Source organism: Gilbertella persicaria, assembly GCF_025201335.1.
Source record: "Gilbertella persicaria strain CBS 190.32 chromosome Unknown B0P05scaffold_19, whole genome shotgun sequence".
Lineage (NCBI taxonomy): Eukaryota > Fungi > Mucoromycota > Mucoromycetes > Mucorales > Choanephoraceae > Gilbertella > Gilbertella persicaria.
The window spans coordinates 225,967-247,791 of record NW_026251980.1 but is presented as its reverse complement, the minus strand read 5'-3'; the positions used below and the strand labels follow the sequence as shown (position 1 = coordinate 247,791).

The window sequence follows — 21,825 nt, the reverse complement described above, 5'->3', positions numbered from 1 at the left end:
GAAAAAAATACCAGTGTTTATTTTCTGAGAAATAGAGTACAGTCGTCTTTATTGAATATTATGTTTAAAAAAAAAGAAACAGTGGGTGTCCCTTTCAATGCCAATTCTAGTTGACCAGAGGAAAGAAGTGTACTTGCAATTGAAGATCAAAATAATACGCAGAGACTATGGCGTTCTTTGTCTGGTTACACCAAATACATCAAGCCATTTACGATATTTTCTGCCATTATTTTTCTAGAGACAATTGAAAATAATGATTTAAAATATTTTTATGATAAAAGTAGTACACGATTTTTTTCTATCATGAGCCAATACCTGGTTATGAATATTTTTTCTAAAAGGGTACTAGTTTGGGAGTAGTACAAGGATCAAAACTAACGGATCCAACAACTCTTTTTTTTCTCTCTCTCTTTCGATAGTCTATTTAAATAGGTTTCCTAGAATAGATTTATATATATTTTCGACAAGATGATAAAAGGAAATTCAATGGAATTGCGTATAATAATAAATATGTTCAATCCAGAAAAAGAAACTATTTTTCTTTGTGTTGCCTGAAGCTTAGCAAAATTTGTGTAATGCTTTATAATAGCACTCCCTGATTTCTTTGTTCATCTAATTTCCTTTTTTTCCCCTTTCTTTCTTGTTTTCTACTCTAAAAAGAAATGAATTATACCTTCTGTAGTTCAACAAATCGTACAATACGTATGATGATGATACTGATCATCATTATATCCAGTCTATTCTGCTTATTTCTACTTCAGCCCACACTCGTCACTGACCTGGGTTACTATACTCGACCCATATGGGACAAACGTCCTAATGTATTCACAACCATTCCTCATTACTATGCTGAAAATGTGCCTATGGAAGACTTGTGCCAACTTCATGGCTGGAAACTCAAAGACAAAACTACTCTCAATCAAACCAAAGTGTATGATGCCATTATATTCAGTACAGAAATTGATTTGCTTCATATCCGTATTCGTGAATTATGGAACGTTGTAGACACATTTGTAATCCTAGAATCCAACGCTACATTTACTGGCAAGCCGAAAAACTTGACATTTGATCAGCACAAAGACCAGTTTGAATTTGCAGCTTCCAAAATACATCATGTGATGATTGACCAATACGCACTACCGCCTGGTGAAGGACCGTTCTATAATGAGCGAACAATGCGGATAGCCATGGATCAGGCACTTATAGATGCTGGAGTTAAAACAGGTGATATTGTAGTCATGTCTGATGTAGATGAAATCATAAGAAACAAGTCCTTGTGGATGCTCAAGATGTGTGAAGGTGTGCCTAACAAACTACATTTACAACTTCGAAACTATCTGTATTCGTTTGAGTTCTTTTTAGACATGGAATCCTGGAGAGCGCATGTCGTTCAATATGTTGAAGGACAAACATTCTATAGTCATGGACAAATCACAGAATATTTATTAGCTGATGCAGGTAAGTAAAATGTCATGCGGATCATAGCTGATAAAGATATATAGGCTGGCACTGCTCCTTTTGTTTTCGTACACTTAAAGAATTCCAGTTTAAAATGCAAAGTTATTCTCACTCAGACAGAGTTCGACATGAAGGCATATTGAAACCTAATCGAATTCAAAAGACAATCTGTGATGGAACTGATATCTTTGACATGCCACCAGAATCATACACTTATAGAGACATGATTTCCAAGTTGGGTGCTATGAAATCAACCAAATCAGGTGTTGGTCTTCCTTCTGCTATTTTAACAGATGCAGAGAAATACAAGTTTCTATTGCCTGGTGGTTGTATTCGAGAGGACTTTGATGATTAGTCATGCATAGTTGGTAATTTAATATACACTTTTTTTTTAAAAAAATCTGTGTTTCAATTTGTTTGCAATGCTTAAGGGATCCCTTCCGGCTGGATATTAACAAAATTAAGGTATAACTTGTCATACTCTTTTTTGATAAATGAGTTGAGGAGAGTAAGATACAGAAGATGAAGTGGATCCAAAAGATAAGAAGAGAGGGATCTCACTCTATGTTTGTGTTCCTAGAATAAGATAACTTACTCGGATGACCAAAAAAAATGGTTGTTTTTATGTACTATTTGAGTTTCAGACTGTATACACTGCTAGACTTTTAAGTCCAGTTGAATGTTTGGGTTAAGTGAAGTGATAGAAAGTGTTACTTTTGGTCATGATTATAATTTTATTGAAATGAACAGTTCCCCCCCCCTTTTTTTTTAAAATAAAATAACTGCTTTATGTGTTTGTTTAAATACGATAGGTCTTGTTGAATAGTAGAACGATTTCTTGATCTTACACAGAATAGTTTTGATCTGCTTTTTTTTTCGCCATTTGATTTTGTTAAAATCCGCCAATTGATGCGTAAGCACTGTGTATATCTGTGTTGTTTTCTTTCCCCTTTATTTTCTTTCTCTTTTTTTCTTCTTCCTTGTATATCTTTCCCTTTATATATATATATATATCGTCTTGTATAGTATTTCTTTTTATTTATAATGTCTGGAAACAACATTAAAGTTGTGTGTCGTTTCCGTCCACAAAACTCACTTGAGAACAGAGAAGGCGGTGTTCCTATTATTGAAATAGATGATGAAGGGGCCAATGTCCAGTTGAAGGTAAGATGACCTACTTGTTACTTGGTAACCTAACTCTTGTCTAGGGTGAAGCAACAAGCAGCTTTTCATTTGATAAAGTGTTTGGAATGAACACTCCACAAAAAGATGTATTTGAATACTCTATAAAAAGCATTGTTGATGGTATATACATAAGACAAATATGACACGCTTTACTCAAGTCCTTGTGATATATAGATGTCACTGCAGGTTATAACGGAACGGTCTTCGCGTATGGTCAAACCGGTTCCGGTAAAACATTTACTATGATGGTAAAAAAAAAATTGATCCTTATTCACCCCCTGAATTTTCTCACCTATATGATAATAGGGTGCTGATATTGATGATGAAAACACAAAGGGTATCATTCCTCGTATTATTGAACAAATTTTTACAAGTATCAATGATGCACCGAGTAATCTTGAATTCACTGTCAAAGTATCTTATATGGAAATCTATATGGAAAAAGTGAGAGATTTATTTAACCGTAAGTACTAAAACAGTTGTTTTAGTGACTAACATAACCCCCCTTGATAGCATCTGCTGATAATTTGGCTATTCATGAAGATAAGGCACGGGGTGTCTATGTCAAGGACTTGTGTGAAATCTATGTTGCTAATTCCGACGAAGTCTATACAGCCATGAAAAATGGCAGTAGTAACCGTGTAGTTGCTTATACACAAATGAACGCTGAGAGTTCTCGATCGCATTCTATTGTGGTCATCACAATCACACAAAAGAATCTAGATACAGGTGCTGCAAAGAGTGGTAAACTCTATTTAGTAGATTTGGCTGGTTCAGAAAAAGTAGGCAAGACAGGTGCTTCTGGTCAAACATTAGAAGAAGCCAAAAAGATCAATAAATCCCTCACTGCTCTTGGTATGGTCATCAATGCTTTAACAGACGGAAAGGTAAAGAGTACATGCATTGTTTGCACATCATTTATCTTGTCTATAGTCAAGCCACATCCCTTACCGTGATTCTAAACTGACACGTATCTTGCAAGAATCACTTGGTGGTAACTCACGTACAACACTCATCATTAACTGTTCGCCTTCTTCTTACAATGAAGCTGAAACAATCTCTACGCTTCGATTTGGTATGAGAGCCAAGACCATCAAGAACAAGGCTAAAGTCAATTCTGATCTATCTCCTGCCGAACTGAAGGCTCTGCTCAAGAAAGTCAAGTCAGAAACCATCACTTTCCAGACCTACATTGCTGCTCTTGAAGGTGAAGTGACTGTCTGGCGTGGTGGTAAAACACTGCCTGAAGACAGATGGGTCACGATGGATAAGATCACCAAGGGTGAGTTTTCTGCATTACCTCCTGCATCCAACTTTAGGGCTTCTACTGTAACTGAAGATGTCTCTCGTCCCACAACGCCTTCTGTTGTGCTTGAAAAAGACGAGCGTGAAGAACTCTTGAAGCGTGAAAATGAATTGATGGATCAAATCGCCGAAAAGGAAACAGAACTCGCTAACCGTGAAAAGCTTTTGGAGTCCCTGAAAGAAGAAGTAGGATACTACAAAGAACAAGAAGCTATTGTCACAAAAGAGAATCAACAGATGACATCCGAGTTGAGTGAACTCAGATTGCAGCTGCAAAAGATTTCTTATGAAAGTAAAGAGAATGCCATTAATGTGGACTCTCTTAAAGAAGCCAATCAAGAGTTGATTGCCGAGTTGGAAGAACTCAAAAAGAACTTGTCTGAAGTACGCCTTGCTCACAAGGATAGTTCTGATAGTGAAAAGGAAAAAAAGAAGGCACAGAAATTGGCCCAGATCATGTTCAAACTGGATCCTTCTGTAAGTAGAATGATGCTGCTTTGTTTATCTAATGTTTCTGTTAGGGTGAAATCAACGAAAAAGAGCGTCAAATCCGTGATTCTCTTCACAAGATCGAATCTGAAGGTCATGGTTCTTTTAGCTTGGAAGAATTGGTTGCTCTTCGCCGTGATTTGGCTGAATCCAAGATTTTGTTGGATCAACACACCAAGACGATCACTGATCTTAATGAAGAAAAAGAGTCTCTTGAAAAGAAAAAGATCGAACTTGATGCTAAATTCAGTAACCTTGAACAAGAATATGAAGAATTATTAGACAAGACAATTGCTGAAGAAGAAGCAGCTGCTCAAAAGAACGCAGACATGGAAGAAACCATTTCTACTCTCAAGGTAAACTTAGATGTACAATGATGATTATGTTTATGCCTTTTATGATAGAGTAAATTAGAAGCACAATTTGCATCCAAAAAAGAACTACAACAAAAGGAGATTGAAGATCTTAAGCAAGAAATCGCTCAAAAGAACGAGAATCTCCATAAACTCACGGCTTCTTTGTCAGACCTTAAGGATGCTAATGATAAGCTCCAAAGTGCCCTTGCAGAACAACCTGTTCAAGCTCAAAACAGCGATTTATCTGAGCGTGAAAAGGAATTGGAACGTATGCGCAAGAGCATGGCTAAGGAATTGGCTGACTTTGAGACCATGAAGAAGGTCTTGATGCGTGATCTTCAGACCCGCTGTGAAAAGGTGGTTGAACTTGAAATGTCTCTAGATGAAACTCGTGAGCAATACAACAATGTCTTGAGAGCAAGTAACAACAAGGCCCAACAAAAGAAGATGGCCTTCTTGGAGCGCAATTTGGAGCAATTGACCAATGTTCAAAAGCAGGTAAATCACAACAGCCATGTGTGTGTATATGTGTGTATACCATCTAACTTTATTTTCTAGCTTGTGGAACAAAACTCTTCTCTTAAAAAAGAAGTTGCCCTTGCTGAACGTAAGCTTATTGCTCGTAATGAACGTATCCAAAGCCTTGAGTCCCTTCTTCAAGACGCTCAAGAGAAATTGATTAGTCAAAACCAAAAGTTTGAAGCTCAACTTCAAGCTGTTCGTGAACGACTTGAACAAGCTCGTTCTCAAAAGTCTCAATCATCCATGGCATTGAACTTTGGTCGTGTAGCTAAACCTCTCCGTGGTGGCGGTGCTGTTGTAGAAAATGTTGACAATGCTCCCACTTCACCTACTGAAAAGCGTGATAAGCGTAACTCTTGGATTCCCGGCTTTATGGGCTCAAGATAAACATCCATATATACACAATATATACTCTATCCCCCTCCTTTTATGTAATTGACAATAAGTTATATATACCAAACAAGAATAATTTCATGCTTTTGCTTACATAGCAAAAGAAGGGATTTATATTAAAATATATATATATTTTTCAACAAGATGCTTGAATAATTTCATGTAAACGTTCAATCAATTCTGGCCAGCCAGACAAGGCTTCCAATACACCGCTTAGCCAAGCACCATCATCTGGTTGCTGTCGTCGTGTAGAACAGATGACATGTTCCAAGAGGTTCGTTTCTTCTTTTTCATCATCCTCCATGCAGGTCTGAAAGCGTAACTCTTCCAATTCCGTAACCGGACTCTCCGGCATGGCGTCTTCCAGGATCGAGTTACGACGAATCGTGTCTGAAAAGCGGCGCGATGAAGGTGCAATCGACAAGAGCTGTTTGGCTTTAAGAAAAAACTGAGGATGTGTTTGAGGTAAATTGGCCTGAATATCAGGATGATCTCTTAATTTGAGCAAGTCCATATCGTTGAATTGACGACCTTTGCCTGTCGGTGTTGAATATCCGGCACCAATATCTTTAGCTCTATTTCTTACATCATTTGTGTCATTTTTATCATCATCCTGGTCTTGCTCGTCATCGTCATCATCGTCATCGAGAAGATCAGCTAAATGATCACTTTCGTCTTCTTGAGCCACTTCGAAATTTACTTCATCAAACTTATCAACAAAAGTTGGATGAGGTTCAGATTGAATAGAGTGATAAGAAGCTCGGCGTCTTCTTCCATCATTGGGTTGCTGTTGTTGATGATAAAATTGATCTTCATTCGTAAACATGCCTTCTGGTACGCGAGGTGCTTCCTCTAGAATCATATCATCTTCATCCAGAGCATCACTCAGACTTATATTGGATAGTCTTCGACTTCTTCGACGGCCACTGCCACTGCTGATTGAACCCGTACTTTTGGATGTAGACGGTCTGTGTGGTGGAAGAGTATAGGAGCTGGGTGGTGATGGATAATCTTCGTGTTCTTCATAGCCTACAATTTCTTTAAACTTGGTTAGAAACACAGGATTGTATGCCAAGTATTGACTGATCTGATGCATCCAAACACGGTCTGACATCTTCTCGCGTGGTTTATAAACAATGTCTTGAAATTTTTGCCATGTCTGAGATCCTTGTGTTTCAGTAATATAGTGCTCCAATGCTTCATAGAATTGGCTGTTGTGTAGAGCAAGTCCTTTCATTTCTCCTGGCCTGTCTAAAAGAGCCACCAAGATATTGGAGTTGACAGGTTGTCCATGAATATCAATGCTGCCAGTGGATGAAATAGAGCAGTTTCTCAAGTCATTGGCTAGACCATTACCTGCTTGCTGAAACTCTTGCTCCTCTTCTTCCTCATTGATCGTATTGCTTGTATGAAGCAGGTTATGAGAATTCGTATGGATAAAAGCAGACGACATGTTTGTGGGAAAAAAAGAAAAAAAGAAAAAAGACAAGGTGACTTTTTTTATACTATGGAAATTAAGTTTATGCAGCGTATTTGATTGGCTAATTGACAACATAGCATTCTATTAACATTCAAAGGTTGCATACTTGTTAAGTAAAACATCAGATGTCAAGTGATCAAGACCTTCTTTCTCTATGGTTAACATCATGGTGATCACTTCAGTACCTCTGTCTTGTGAAATAATAGCATATCCAGGCGGGAAAGCAGTGCCGCCACCAGAAGTAGAAGCAAAAGGTTTTCCCCAGCCAATATCCAACTTTGGACCTTGCAGATCAAATCGACACCAGTTTGTTACTATAACATCAGATGACCAAGTGACACAGCCCTGATTACCTTGAAGAGATTCAAAAAATGCAATCTTGTTTGCAATCGCTTCAGGTGATAGTTGAAGGTTCAGTGTGTTACGGATAGCAAGAGCCACGCGCGAAGCTGATTCTCGACTAGTAGACATTAAATCGGAACGAGGCACAATAGCACTCCAAAGCGTATTGAAGTTGCCAAAGTATTTACCAACCATGTTTCCTTGAGGTGCTCTTTCTCGGCCGTCAGCAGCCATAACTATTTGCTCTGTTTGCGACTCTACGTCCGATCTTCCTTCTAGTCTTGTCACATTAGCGTTATCACGAGCGCGTGTTACAGCACCCGAAAGAAGAGCTGTAAGTGCATCGCCTGAAGAAATCCATGTATTTGATGGAGAAAAGTCGCTTTTTAACTGATGCATTGCGTCTTTGGTCAATGTCCAATAAGTAATTTCAGAGGGTGCAAGTAAAAACGCAGGTGGTTCAGTTGCTGAATTAGACAGTACTTTAAATGGAGGAGGAACGAAGTCTTTGCTTGGACTAGGAAAAAATCGAGCAGGAGTGCGAGACCAATCATCTGGGATTCGTGTAAAATCAACAGTTCCTTCTCGATTAAGTTGAGCCCAAAGTTCAAGAAAGTCAAGAAAGCCACGTAGATCAGCTACTTGATGATTGATTGAAGAAGCAATAGCTATGGTTCCACAAAAAAACTATCGATTCAAAATGAGTTGTGTTTAACAGCTTTTGTATTTACCAAAGTCACTTTGACGGCTAATATGCTGGAGGAAGGGGGTAAGATGACATCAGTTCTGGGCGACAAATTTTCCGAATCCCTTGTGTAAGGAATGTCTTTAGTGTCCACTATAAAAGGTGTGCCCATCCTATGACGAGGATCCATATCGATACATTGTTGGCCCTGTTCATCGGTTATGATCTTGCCTGTGAGAGGTGGATATAACTCAAGTGCTTTAGCAAGAGAAGATTTCAATGCATCGATAACGCCAGTAGTAGGACAGGGTGGTGAGCGATAAAAACGATGATGATGGATTTGTATAGGAGCACTTAAGAGATCTAAGCCATGAAGGGCTATTTTTGATGGTGGAGTTGGACGATTGAATTCATGTGTGGGGTAAATGATATACGTTTGAAGAGGCATTGAATGACAACAACAACAAAAAGCAAAGGAAAGCTTATATACAAAACAAACACTACTGCGGCATACTGATTGTGATACAAACACTACTGCGGCATTCTTTATTAGAAAGTTAAATGTTGTATTGCTCTAGCAATCTTTCAATTGTTGCGTTTATAAACCCTTTCTTTATAGTCAAATCTACGCCAAATCTTGTAGATAATTGATCCCGGACTATGCAGCGAAAATGAATCTAAATGTGATTTTTATTGTGAACATACCTTGTTTCTTTGTTAATGTCATTAAATTCTCACTGCTTAGAATGTTGCGTATTTCTCTTTCAATATCCTCATTTTCGGGTATCACCAATACTCTTTGTTCTGGAGTGTCACTTTCTTTTCTGAATTCACTTCTTGACGATGTTCTACTTCTCATGACCGACGATAAATCAAAAGAAACCCCAAGTGATTCGTCGTCTACAAAGTTGGGGTATTTAGTATAATGCGGATTGCTTGTTATAGCACTTGGGTGACTGATGAGTGTTCGACCATCGTAGGAGCCTTCTCGAGGGTAATACTTTTGATAAGAATAGTTGTATCTACGAGATCCATTTGTGCTTTGCAGATCATCATACGAATATACAGAAGAGCTTGATCGAGTGACATGAGATTTTAAGGTTCTGGTCTCCCACATTTCTTGTTCATAAACAGACCATTTCTTGAGCGGAATGATGCTCTCGTCAAACTTTTCGTCGTCTGTTGTGATGATTTGCTTCTTTTTATCACCCACTACCACACGTGTATTACCCCAAGAAAAGTCATCAAAGTGCCAGAAAGCATACAAGGGAATAAAAAAACTGAAAATAGGGATGGCAATAATGTAAATAATCATCCATCCCACATGTTGCCATTGTCGTTTAAGAATGAAAATAAAGGATTGAAGACCATATGCGCCAGCTAGCATACCAAGGGCAATGGTTGGCACAGGTCCAGAGCCTGAAATTACCTCGTAAATCAAATACATCAAGTAAATAACAGAAGAAGGCAAGGTAATTGTACCGATCAAGTCTGTCAAGACAACAAATCGCATCGAGAGACAGCAAAAACCACACAGTTCTTGTAACAAAATAAGCTCCAGCAAGTTATGAATGGTTGAATTAATCCAACGTCTACGTTGTGAAAGCAAAACGCGCCATTTATCAGGAGCCACTGTCTTACATTTAGCATAGGGCGTAAATATCATTTTGTACTGGGGAAAGTTCTTCATCATAAGTGTTGTCAGATATCGATCTTCACCCAAGTGTAACAAGTTCTTTTTGTGCAACGTATCAACTTGATTGTCTGAATAAGCTTGAATGACACTATGAGAGACAATCAAAGGCTGATGATTGGTAGCTGTTCGAATACGATACATGCAGAAACAACCAGGCAAACAAGTAACAGATCCAAACAGAGACTCAAATGACTTGACAAGATGATGCGAAATATAGTACTCATAGACTTGAATCATTGTAATCCATGAGCGATCTTCATTACCTAGTTCAGTCTCACCGCATAATCCAATAATACGACTATCATGAAGCATACAAGATACCAGCCGGTTCAGCGAGTCAGAATAAACTTCAGTATCAGAATCTACCATCAATATGTACTCATAGAGGCCAGGATCAATACCAATAACATGCTTGATATGATAGTATACTTCCAGTTCAAGAGGAGTCATCTCAGCATCGAAATGAACCTTATTTAAAAAGTTCATACAGATAATTTGGGAGTCTCGTTTGCCTCGATTGCCAGGTTTGTTCTTTTCGCTTGACTTGCCCACTTTTACAATCACGACATAAGGAACAACATGACCTTCATATTCGTACAAGCCAGAATAGACTTTGCCATAATTTAGTTGCTTTGAGCCTTCACCAATAGATTTAAACATGAATGCCTCAGAGTCATCTTCTTTGTCATGGCCTAGAATATCAAGCAAGATACGTGGCGTGGGCTTATCATTGCCACTACCGATAATCATACCATCTGCAATTAAGAACAGTAGCTTGTGCTTGTCATCATACGACATGGCTGCTAAAGAGTCAATTGTCTTCCTCAGCGAGTCTTCGTCTTCTGTATAACAAGGTACTTGGCATATCACAAATCGATCATGGTCATCTGGAGTTGGACTACTTCCAAACTGCAATGCTGCTAAAAACTTGACTAAAATCACAACTGACATGACAATAGCAAAACTCAGTAACAAGTAATTGACAAAAGTACAACGCAAAGTGTCACGATAATCCACTCGTCCAATATAAAACACATTGTCAAGACAAGCCTTGTTTCTTCTGCGCACTTCTTCCGTCATGGCACGACTATATTTGTTCCATTCGGCTGTCACGTCTTTGCCTCCAAACTTGGTAAACAAAGCCTCAACAGAAGGGTCCAAAAAGTGATAGTTAGGTACACCAGGCACATCCACTGGGTATCGACGTGCTGTATTCATATAATCCGTAATATCGTACACTCGGTCATCAATAGTAGCAATCAAGCGTCCCCAGCCTACAAAATCATCTTTGATTTGCTTCATCGAAATCACAATATCACCTTTTCTATACAAGGCCATGGTTGAACCAAAATACTTGTTGAGCCAGTAAGGATCTTTGAGTTTATCCAGGCCTGCTTCTAGTTGTTGAGGACCTGATACATGAATAAAGGGACCAAGCGCAATCGTTTCATTGGGTACAATAGAAAGAGCAGGATCAGATACAAGACCAGTACATGCAATAGATAAGGGCGGAGGAAACGTATAAGATAAATCATGTCCAGCCAAGATATTCATATTCAGTTTTGATCCCATATGAACTGGTGTGCCATGATCTGTGGAAACAAAACTAGTAGCATCATATACTTTTCCGCGAACAGAGATCCAAAAGTTATCCATAGCTTGATGAGTGAACACGTCCTCTGATGTATACAGCGTGTCTGTGCCAGGACAAACAACAGGACTTAATCCCACAATGAAGAAAATGATAGCAGCAGAAAACAAAAAGATCAATAGACATAAGGTCACTTTTTCTCGCCAAGCCATCTGGATATCTTGACGCGACATTTTTCCGAGATGCTTAAGGGTAAAAGAAGGAGCCCACCATGTCATGAGTAAAACAAAACGAGACCACCATCGACGAATACCAGTGATACTGACTTCTTCAACTTGCACATCAGCTTGTACGCTATAGTTTTCCATCATCTTACTCATATCTAAATTAGGTCCAAATCTAAAGCTCAAATGAATATTCTATCTATTTTCTTCGTCTCTTTTACCCTTCTGCCAGTTTTATAGAATCCAATCCCCAATCGCTTCTTCTACTATAATAAGGATCCGTATGCGTTGCTGTTTCTGAATAACTGTCTTCAAGTGTCATATCTGACATTAAATCATCTTCATGTATTTTTGTATACCAAGGATCATTTAACATGGCTCGTTCGTTTGTCCTGATTCTGGCTGCTTCTCTTTGAGCAGCGATGTATTCTTCTTCATTTAATTCTTGATCGAGATCAATTGTAGAAGGAGGAGCCACTTTTTGTTTTTCAGTCAATCGAGTTTCCTTTTCCATTGACCGAGCTTGGTTCTCTAAGTTTCGCCAAAGATCAAATGAAAGCCAAACACGCGACTGACCAAACCTGATCTGTTTATCATTCCACTGCATTTGCTTGATCCATTGTGCAATCCAATCTCTAGCTATCAAGGACTGCTCATATTCATCCTCATCTTCAAATAGTTCATCCAAATCAAATTTAGGTAAACGAATTAACGACTGATAACGAAGAACCAACTGTTTTGGCGTATAGTCTAAGAGAGTGTCCAAATGAGCAATCTGAGTTGCCATTTCCGAAACCTGAAGTACTTTGATCTGTTGCCCAACAAAGTCCAAATCAAAAAAGTCTGATTTCTGCATATTGTTGGGGCAGACATGAATGATTTCAAGAAGCTTGCAACCATTCAATGTCTTTTTAAGCCTCTCCATACCATATACCAATTGATCCATGACTGTTTGCGTATTACTTGTGATACTTGTTATCTTTTTCTTTCGTTTTGATTTATTTCTTTCGAGCTCTTGTGATATATGTTGTGTGTCAAGCGATTTAAAGAAACCAGGCCAGATAGGAAGTTGTGCTTTGGTTACTGTTTCTTTATCACGAGAATGTGTATCCGTAACCCAGCCCGTCAAGGCTTTCGTATCAAACAAGTCATGAACGAAATCATTAGTACAATGATGCTTGAACAAGTCGATAAAATCAGGTGAAATAGCATCGATATTGGACTCTAAAAAACCGTCTACAGAATAATGAATGTCTACCAGACAATCAAAATGTTGAATCACAAAGCTAGATGACGGAGCAGAAGGATCCATTAAAGCAATATAATCACTACTACTTTGGTTCTCGTTTTTGTTTTGGAAAAGTGTAGAAAGCAAGCGCTTGTCAGTAGCATCAGTAGCGTATTTCTCAAGCCGCTTTGATTCCTGGTTAAGGAGAGGAATAAGCGCAAAACGATTCTTGTTTGTGCCATGATAGAATTCCAGAGACGGATTAATGGACTTGATTTGTGATGGAACAGCATATCTCCAAACACCGTCTTTAACATAGTCTGCATTGGTTACTGTGTTTGTATTGATTTGTCGATCAAAGATATAAGCACGAAGTTGTTCCGAAATATAGTTTGCACAAAGGTCATAGAAATTAGCTTGATGCTGCATGGTGATAGAAAGATGAAATCCTGTTACATCTAGAATACTTATTGTTCGAACTGTTTTGCTTTCATCAAGAGCAGCATTCATTTTTTGATTCAAAACGCTTGTGATCCATAAAACCAGAGCTGTATACAATGTATGGGCCAAAGCATCACGTTGTTGAATAGCAGCTTCCTTTGTCATGAAGGCTGTACAAAACTCATTATCAACTAGCTTCAATTTATGTGTCAAGGCAGTTTCTAATCGGTCGACTGCGATACCTAGTGCAGCAGCGACAAGAACCAATGTGTCCTTGTTTTTAATACGACAGGATTCTTTGCCATTGTTTCCATTGTTTCCAATAGACGTGTTTGAGACCAATGTAGTGTTTGCATTTGAAGGAGTTTTACTGCCATCGGCAAACTGAACGTTGCCTAGATGTAAAATAGTAGCAAGTAATTGACACATTTGAGCTATCGTCTTTGTCTTGAATCCACAGACACCTAATGCTAATTTAAGTTCTTCGAAATTGATGCCATCCTGTTGCATGTCTCGATGTTGGTTCAGATAATGAAAATTTTGATGTGTCATATGAAGTGCTTGTTTTTCATCAGGTGTGGTGCCAGCGACCAATTGATAAAACGCATCGTATTGTTGCAATTCAGGGCGTGAAATACGATGCTTGTCTAGTAAAAAAATGGAGACTGAACTTCCTATGATTCTCCCTCTTTCATTGAATTGGAGTACTTGGAATTGACCTAAACAGGATGCCGTTTCATTATGAGCAGATGCGGCTATACCAAAGGACCTTAAGATTGTATGCACTCCCAAAATCTCTTGTTGGATCTTTTCTTCTTTTCGAGTATGCGTCGAAAGATACAGTAATTCTTTAAGTAAATGATAGTGCGTAGTTGATTTTCCTGATCCTGACATTCCGCTAGTTTTAAAGTTTATTAAAACTCGTATTTCACATATATAAATGAACGTACCTTAGCAAAATAGCATGATTTTCTGGACGACGTCTCGTTAAGAGGTAGACTCTGGTTGCCATTTCATATACATGGGGTTCTGGAGTTCCATATCGATGTGACAAAGCATCTTTATATCCATGTTGTCCATAGGCTTCCAATGTAGCATTATTCAGCAACTCTAACGGTTTTAGTGGATTGACGACTATTATTTTGCTATTTCCGAGCTGAGTGTAAGGCTGATCATTTTTAAACCGATCAAGCAGCAATTGTAAAATGGCATTTTCACTTATTGTATCTGCATTCTGGATACCAGATAATTGAATAATATCTGATATATCCATTTAGCTAATATTGATTAAGAAACAAAGAAAAAGAAAGAGAAATAACAATTGATTGTGTTCTCTTTAGAGAACGTTGTCATTGTAGTCTTGATTTGAATTTATGCATATATATAAAATTAAAGTTGTAGGTATTTCTCTCTCTTTTCTTGAATTTGTTATATTTAAGAAATTCTTTACAAAATTAAAGATGTGTGCTGTTGCAATAAATATAGCAATATTTGCTGTAAATTGGAATTTTCCTTGCTCTGTTTGATTGACCTTTTTATATAATAACACTGTTCATAAAAACAAAGCGTATAAATGCAAGTTGCGATTGATGTATGTTTGGCGATGAGGCAATAAGAAAGAATAAAAGAGAATCTTTCTTTACTCTAATGTCCATTGCTAAAAATAATCATTTCATGTATACATGTATCAATGGTTCTTGTAAGCGTTCTAGCGAGCTTTGAAGTATACTGACACTTTTCAATTTCATTCAACAATGTACTTTCATGAAACGAATAAGCTGTAACTTGCTTTTCCCTTTTTTTTAATTACATGTATTTACCGATTTTGTTTATAAAATACAGCCGGATTGTTGACATTTCTCGACCTGGCTCTTCGTGTTATCCCAAATGGACTGAATGGCTTTTGCTTTCTCTGTTTCCTCACCAAATAAACGTTGAACATAACCCATTGCTACATCGTACAAAAGCTTTATCGTAGGGTTATTAGAGCCACAATCAAGATGTGTTATTGAGAGCTTTTTTTTGGACACAAAAACCTATCGGTAGCTGCTAAAGAATCTAGTTGCTAGACCTCGCTTCTGATTGACTGGTTCCGTGAAGAATCCATTAACAGTAATATACACTGAATTATCAAAAAACAGACTACTAATGCTATCAATCAGTGAAAGGGGAAAGCCAAGAGCACGTAGCACCTGAGTCAGGTATCCGGTATGAACTCAATTACACGCCTTCTCTTGATTAAGAAGTAAGCCGATACCAAGATGGTTTTTGTATCTTGCTTGTTGTAGTATCAGATGCACCAACATTCCATTATCGCCAATAAATCTGTAATTGAGAAATCCTGTTTGATAAGGATTGATAATTTTTTGCATAATTGGGCCGAAGCGTTTGGTCAATAGCCTTGTAAAGATTTTTGCATCGCAGCTGATTAGCGAGATAGGTCTCCAGTTCTTTAGATTGTTGAGATCGCCCTTCTTTGGCAGCAGTCTTACTCGAATGTCTTTCCAAGATGGTGGAACAACACCATGAATAAGAGCATCGTTGTACAGTTGTTCTAGTAATGGCTCCAAAACAGGACGTTCAAAAAGCAGGCGTATATACGCATAACCTAGACCATGGCTGGATCAGACCTACATCAGGTCATCCCAAAAATTCTTGATCGAGTTTTTTCATGGATCCCCTATGGTCAAAAAAATAAATTTCACAAAATAGTCAAACTAATGGTACCATTTGATTCCTGTGATCAAAAGATCATGTTTTAAACAAAAAAAGTGGCCTTATTTGTAGTCTGGTTGTCGAGCAATGGCCCATCAAAGATTGGCTTGTTTAAACAGTGTTTTAAGCGTTTTCTCTCTAAATACCATATAGAACTTACAATTAACGGATCTCTTTAAAGCATCTTATATTACCTTGAGTACTAAAAAACATGGAGATTTATAAAAAATAGGCATTTTTATAATACGAATGTGGACTAAATGAATGCAGAACATACCAGATGACAGTGCGCGGAAGGCAATTCCGATTCTTTGTTCGGCCGCAATAAAATGGAGCTTTTGCTGAGAGCTGCATAAAGACACGATTATCTGATTTTGGTGTAATGACAAAAGTTGTATTTTTTTTTCTGAGCCTATTGATATAGAAAACACAATAAATTTGTTACTAAAGTATTTCATTATTTTCATGGTACAACTATTACGCAAACACATTCGCCAAAAACTAGTATTTAAGCTTGTCAATCGCTCTATTTTTCGTCTTGTGGCATCAAAGAGAGGCTCAAGGAGTTTTCAGCTTGATGATTTTCATGTGGTACCCTTTGGCCGAATGGTCATTTTGGTCAAATTTTACAAGTTGCTTTTTTGTCCAAATCGACTCCAAAGGTACCTCGTATACTAGTAGACATGGTCTATAGGTATTTAGAGCATTCATATGTGTGTAAACAAGCTTTGAAGCACCTTCATTTGTTTAAGGAAAAGATAAAGACTTGTATGAATTTCCACTTTTTTTTTACTATTGGAGCATTTGCCTGCTTAGTGTCTCTACTACATGATTTAGTAATGTACTACCAAACTGTTTGTTCCAGTAAAATAACTCATCAACACACACGCACTTGATCCATTGAGTCTGAGAAATCTGAAGAGCTTGGTAAACCAAATTTTAGTCAAGCTAAATGGACTTTCGTAACAGTGAACTGCTCGATAAGTATTCGATTGAAATTCATAGCCTACCGAATGATCAATGCCTCCAAATCCAAAATACTCACGAACTTGGACCAGATGTCACTTTCGTCAAGCCTCATTGCATGCTTTGTCTGAAGAATGTTGACTCTCAAACTGCTGCAAAGATTGGATCAGCTGTGTTCTATCTAAAATTTCTAGCTTCACTTTCATGGTTGCATGGGTCATCAAATGATTTAAGCTGTTCTCTCCCATATTCATAGAAAAAAAGGTTGCTTTTATTATAGCTTGTATTAAGAAATATATACTAATTTTCATAATCATCAAATCTAATTTATCCTAGATAGTCTATATCGCTTTGAATCGAACATATATGTTACTCACTTTATCATCATTCTTTTTCTTAAAAACCGAGCCATTCTGTGTAGGATATAATTTGGCGAAAACATATGCGCTCAGCAATAATGTACAAAACTCTAAAATCATTTGTTTGCACAAAAAAAGAAAAAATAAACTTTTTAGATAGTGCATTTATACCTTATCATATTTCTGTTGTACTACACTTGTGTTCTTGATCCGAAAAAAATTTTTTTTATTGACATGCACCAAAGAAAGGTCTATCAGAGGGAATAAAGACCCAAAGCACAAGCATTAGAACAGACATGGCAATACAAGCAGCTGGCATGATAAGAATACCATAATGACCGGCTACTTGTCCAGTCAAGAAGGGAAACAAAGCAGCTCCACCTGCACCCAAACTAGAACACAAAACATGAGCTCCCAATGTCATATGAACGAATCTACTTACGCAGCCATAAACCCAATAGAAGTAGCATGATAGCTTCGAGGTAATGCTTTGGAAGCCAACGAAACCGTCGTAGGAAACATGGGACCCAACAATAACCCAAGCGTCACAAACACTGTCCATGTTAGATCTTGCCCGAATGACACCTTGCCTTACCTGTTGAATTCAACACAATATCCTTGTAGATCATCATCAAGAACAAACCAACAATGATCATAATGGTAAATAAACTGATCATGAGTTTTTCACCAAATCGGCTGGAGAGATAGCCTAACAAGATACGTCCACTGGCTAATCCTGCCCAATAGCCAGACACCACTTGGGCCATGGCAATCTTGTCACCGCCTCGTCCTTCTCGCAAAAACGTATATCCCCAGCCACCTAATGTGACCTCTACACCCACATACACCAATATGTAAACAGCACCAACCAACGTCACTCGGTTTAGAATAGCACGTTTGGTGAGCTCACCATGATCTGGTTTAGCGTCACTACTGTCATCATCCTTATGCTCGTCTAGAACAACCTGCTTAAATCCGACAGCAATACCAGTGACATTCAACAGACCTACCACAGTCAAGAACATATACATGCCTTTCCAACTGATGTCATGCTTGAGTAAGACGGAGGCAACCAATGGACTAATCATAGCACCTACACCATAAATGGCTAATCAAGAGAGAAGGGTTATTCGGGTCATCCCCCTTTGGTTTTCTCCTTACCATGTAAAATATTCAACATGAGTGTAGCCAGGGGCAAATTAGCAACAAATACATTCATGGCAGCATCTAGTAATGCCATACCAGCACCTACAAATGGCATAGTACATGCCATGATAGGGAATGGAAGACCCAGCGACAAGATGCTAAAGGCAACAAACATCGTACAAGAACCAAGATACAGAGTATTCAACTGACCAATGCGATGCACGATGGTTCCGTTTAAACCGGCACTTAAAAAGAATCCACAAGCAGAACATAAGAACAACAAGGAAATCGTTTCATTAGGCACATCGTAGTATTGCTTAAGACGAGGAATAATGGCACCCAAACTACCATCGTTAAGGCCAGCAACGATACTGATAAAGAAAGCAGAACAGAGGGGTTTCCAATGTTCCTTAAGATCACGGAAGCTCTCTTGCTTATTTGTGGTTAACAAGGGTTGGGTTTCTTCTTCTGTCATCTATGTAAATTTGATTTATAAATAAGAAACCCAATGTTTGTCACACCAATTGTACCTGAGAAAAAAAAAAGGATAAAGAAAAAAGAAAAAAGAAAAAGAAAGGGTACCAAAAACTTAAAACATCAAAGCTCCCTATAGATAGAAAGACAGTCATGATTTAGTCACGACGCATGCTCATGCTAAAAGCTTAGCGATTGTTGTATACCTTTTATCTATTATATATATATATATATATAAAAGACAAGTTTCTGAAGCAAACGATGGTAGGTTGGAACAAGTTCTTGCTAAAAATAATTGTTCTTTATAAACATTAAATCCAGGATATGGTAACGCATAAATAAACCACTCATTTTTCTCCCCTTCAATGGCATAAACCACTTTTATTTTATACAATGTCAGTAATCAATTTACTACAGACATCCAAGAAAGGATAAACACTTTGAACATGATCAATACTTTCGTCATGTACTTTCCATCGAGTCAAATAAGGTGAAAGATCTTTTTGTTCAATGTCTAGCTTATGAGCCATTTGATCTTGTAGTGTCTGGAATGCATCTGGGTTGATGGTGCCTACGCTTTTGAAATCTACAAGATAGCTGTTGTTTTCCAATTTGTAGAGCTGAAGATCGAATTTGACCATCAAGTCAATGTTGGGATATTGGTAGCGACATCTCAAATGATAAGGATCCAAAGTGCGCCATTCCTAAAGTATAGATCAATCTATAATTCTGCTTTATACGACATACCATGCCAACATTTTGTAATGAGCGATAGATTTCAAGCATCACTTCCCAGGCAGGACATTTACTACGAATACCAAAATGCCACCTTGATTTTGACTTGGGTTTCTTTTGTGGTTGGCTAATAGATAGATGTCTTGCCGAAGCATGTCTTGTTGAAGGTGCCATTGCACCAGGAGGAGGCGTGCCATTGATAGGGGCTATAGGCAATGCGCCACCTCTTGAAGATGCATTGGAAGACGATCTTTCTCTGGTAGCTAATAATACGTATAAATATATAAATATATATATATACACATTCATTTTCTAAGGGTAGACTTGCCTTGGATATAGTCTGTTTTCGGTAAACTGGAACTCAAGACAGAAATAGAAGATGCCATGTCCATCTGGCTCTCCTCCTCCTCTTCTTCTTCTTGTTGTTGTCGTCTAGATGCTTTGTATCGATCGTCTAAAGAAGTGTTCCATGGTGGCGGTGAAGAAGCAAAAAAACTTTGAATATGATTATTTTCAGCTAAGAAAGGGAGTTAAGCATGTATCTTTTTCTCTTATGACACAAGCCCTTACAATCTTCAAGTAGACGTTTATGATCCACAACAAGTTGATAGGCTACTTTGAATTGATTGTTTTCAGGTTCATGCAAAGCCTTTTGAATGGCTTTAGTTGAAAATCCCATTTTCTACATAGGTTTGTTTAGTCTAAAGTATAAATTCAATTCGTGGTCTACCTTGGACAATTCAAACACAATCTCATCATCAATCAGTGTATCTTTACTTTCTTCTGTATTTGGTAAAGGACGAAGATAAGCAGGCAAGTTGGTATTAAACCAAGGGTTTTGACTATATGTGCCCTATGTTAATGAAACGAACACATATCGGGTTTCTACTTGCCGAATTTCTTGGATGGTTATACGCTTTAATGGATCCACAACAAGCATCTGAGTTAACAAGAGCTTTGTATCAGGACTTAGATAAGATGGCATGGTATAAATACCACCTATAATCAGATTAAAAGCTGTAGTCTAGATGAGCTTGTCTTACCATTGATTTTTTTAAACAAGGTAGGAATATACTCATCATCAAAAGGCAATCTACCACATAACATAACATATAAAATCACACCACAACTCCACACATCAACTTCAGGACCTGCATATAATTTGCCAGAAATCACTTCAGGCTGATACTGGATTAAATTGACATACATTCATCATTGGACTTACTGCTGCATAGTTTGGACTACCGCAACTGGTCTTTAAGAAATCACCATCTGTCATGATGTTCGATAAACCGAAATCGGCAATCTTGACATTATTGTTTGCGTCCAGCAATAAACTAGAACTGTTATGAACACTATACATCATAGTATCTTGCTTACTTCTCAGGCTTTAAATCTCTATGGACAATCTTGTGTCTGTGACAATATTCAACAGCACAAATGATTTGTTGAAAGAAGCGTCTTGCATCTTCTTCTGCCATCTAAGACACAATGTCAATATTTAGTACCTATCCATATGACTTACTTTTCCCTTTTCGACAATATAATTAAATAATTCTCTTCCTGCATATTCAATCACCATAATAATATCTGTAGGCGTAGTAATCACTTCATATCTGTATCATAAAGAGTAAGCCATCGTTTTATATGGTTAGAGCATACAGTTTAATAATATGAGGATGTCGAAGTAATTTAAGGTATTGAATTTCACGTTTGACTCGACCACTCATATCCATACTGGCAATCTTTTTTCGATTAATGATTTTCAGTGCTACTTTCTGCCCAGTAATAGCATGGACAGCCACTGTAGATAAAAAAAAAATAAGTTTAGGCAATATTTATTACAAGGCTTACATTTGACTTTGCCAAAAGAACCAGTGCCAATCGTACTGATAATATTATAGTGTCCAATCTTAATACGAGTTGTCGTGTTGCTCATAATAATAATAAAAAGAAAAAAATAAAGATAAACGTCACCTTTATTTTTCACACTCTGGATTTTAAAGCATGATTAATCAGTTATTGCCTTTTTCGG

General features: G+C 37.7%; 9 protein-coding genes across 9 annotated transcripts; 3 read left to right on the top strand and 6 right to left on the bottom strand.

Annotated features, from left to right (window-relative positions):
- Positions 1-710: 710 nt before the first annotated feature.
- On the top strand, positions 711-1,813 carry B0P05DRAFT_469973 (glycosyl transferase-like protein; the record flags this gene model as incomplete). Its single annotated transcript, XM_051574528.1, has 2 exons — positions 711-1,458; positions 1,503-1,813. 2 exons carry the CDS (start codon positions 711-713, stop codon positions 1,811-1,813), a joined length of 1,059 nt encoding a protein of 352 aa, XP_051435036.1.
- Positions 1,814-2,502: 689 nt separating this feature from the next.
- Positions 2,503-5,351, top strand: B0P05DRAFT_469872 (kinesin heavy chain; the record flags this gene model as incomplete). The annotated part of the gene is made up of 8 exons (XM_051574518.1): positions 2,503-2,622; positions 2,667-2,763; positions 2,818-2,891; positions 2,950-3,106; positions 3,157-3,530; positions 3,577-4,425; positions 4,470-4,793; positions 4,842-5,351. The coding sequence occupies 8 exons, from the start codon at positions 2,503-2,505 to the stop codon at positions 5,349-5,351; spliced, it is 2,505 nt and encodes an 834-aa protein (XP_051435035.1).
- B0P05DRAFT_434947 (uncharacterized protein) lies at positions 5,352-5,606 on the top strand (the record flags this gene model as incomplete). The annotated part of the gene is made up of 1 exon (XM_051573705.1): positions 5,352-5,606. A coding segment is annotated over one exon (255 nt), but the record flags the coding sequence as incomplete, so codon positions are not given.
- A 210-nt stretch (positions 5,607-5,816) lies between these two features.
- B0P05DRAFT_541300 (uncharacterized protein) lies at positions 5,817-7,243 on the bottom strand. Its single transcript, XM_051578158.1, has one exon. The coding sequence runs from the start codon at positions 7,159-7,161 to the stop codon at positions 5,845-5,847; it is 1,317 nt and encodes a 438-aa protein (XP_051435033.1). The 5' UTR covers positions 7,162-7,243; the 3' UTR covers positions 5,817-5,844.
- A 501-nt stretch (positions 7,244-7,744) lies between these two features.
- Positions 7,745-8,768, bottom strand: B0P05DRAFT_87896 (uncharacterized protein). Its single transcript, XM_051583889.1, has one exon. The coding sequence runs from the start codon at positions 8,661-8,663 to the stop codon at positions 8,226-8,228; it is 438 nt and encodes a 145-aa protein (XP_051435032.1). The 5' UTR covers positions 8,664-8,768; the 3' UTR covers positions 7,745-8,225.
- Positions 8,769-8,772: 4 nt separating this feature from the next.
- B0P05DRAFT_587056 (chitin synthase-domain-containing protein) lies at positions 8,773-14,668 on the bottom strand (the record flags this gene model as incomplete). The annotated part of the gene is made up of 4 exons (XM_051582557.1): positions 8,773-8,873; positions 8,921-11,901; positions 11,948-14,293; positions 14,346-14,668. The coding sequence occupies 4 exons, from the start codon at positions 14,666-14,668 to the stop codon at positions 8,773-8,775; spliced, it is 5,751 nt and encodes a 1,916-aa protein (XP_051435031.1).
- A 556-nt stretch (positions 14,669-15,224) lies between these two features.
- On the bottom strand, positions 15,225-15,431 carry B0P05DRAFT_470033 (uncharacterized protein; the record flags this gene model as incomplete). Its single annotated transcript, XM_051574531.1, has 1 exon — positions 15,225-15,431. A coding segment is annotated over one exon (207 nt), but the record flags the coding sequence as incomplete, so codon positions are not given.
- Positions 15,432-17,325: 1,894 nt separating this feature from the next.
- Positions 17,326-19,132, bottom strand: B0P05DRAFT_541284 (major facilitator superfamily domain-containing protein). Its single transcript, XM_051578157.1, has 4 exons — positions 18,597-19,132; positions 18,031-18,543; positions 17,878-17,989; positions 17,326-17,827 (listed from the first exon to the last, which is right to left on the bottom strand). The coding sequence occupies exons 1-4, from the start codon at positions 19,054-19,056 to the stop codon at positions 17,662-17,664; spliced, it is 1,251 nt and encodes a 416-aa protein (XP_051435029.1). The 5' UTR covers positions 19,057-19,132; the 3' UTR covers positions 17,326-17,661.
- A 175-nt stretch (positions 19,133-19,307) lies between these two features.
- Positions 19,308-21,747, bottom strand: B0P05DRAFT_541279 (kinase-like domain-containing protein). The gene is made up of 12 exons (XM_051578156.1): positions 21,645-21,747; positions 21,453-21,594; positions 21,316-21,406; positions 21,171-21,271; positions 21,016-21,127; positions 20,834-20,972; positions 20,684-20,789; positions 20,521-20,632; positions 20,361-20,472; positions 20,119-20,307; positions 19,803-20,053; positions 19,308-19,759 (listed from the first exon to the last, which is right to left on the bottom strand). Exons 1-12 carry the CDS (start codon positions 21,727-21,729, stop codon positions 19,442-19,444), a joined length of 1,758 nt encoding a protein of 585 aa, XP_051435028.1. The 5' UTR covers positions 21,730-21,747; the 3' UTR covers positions 19,308-19,441.
- Between the last annotated feature and the right edge of the window lie 78 nt (positions 21,748-21,825).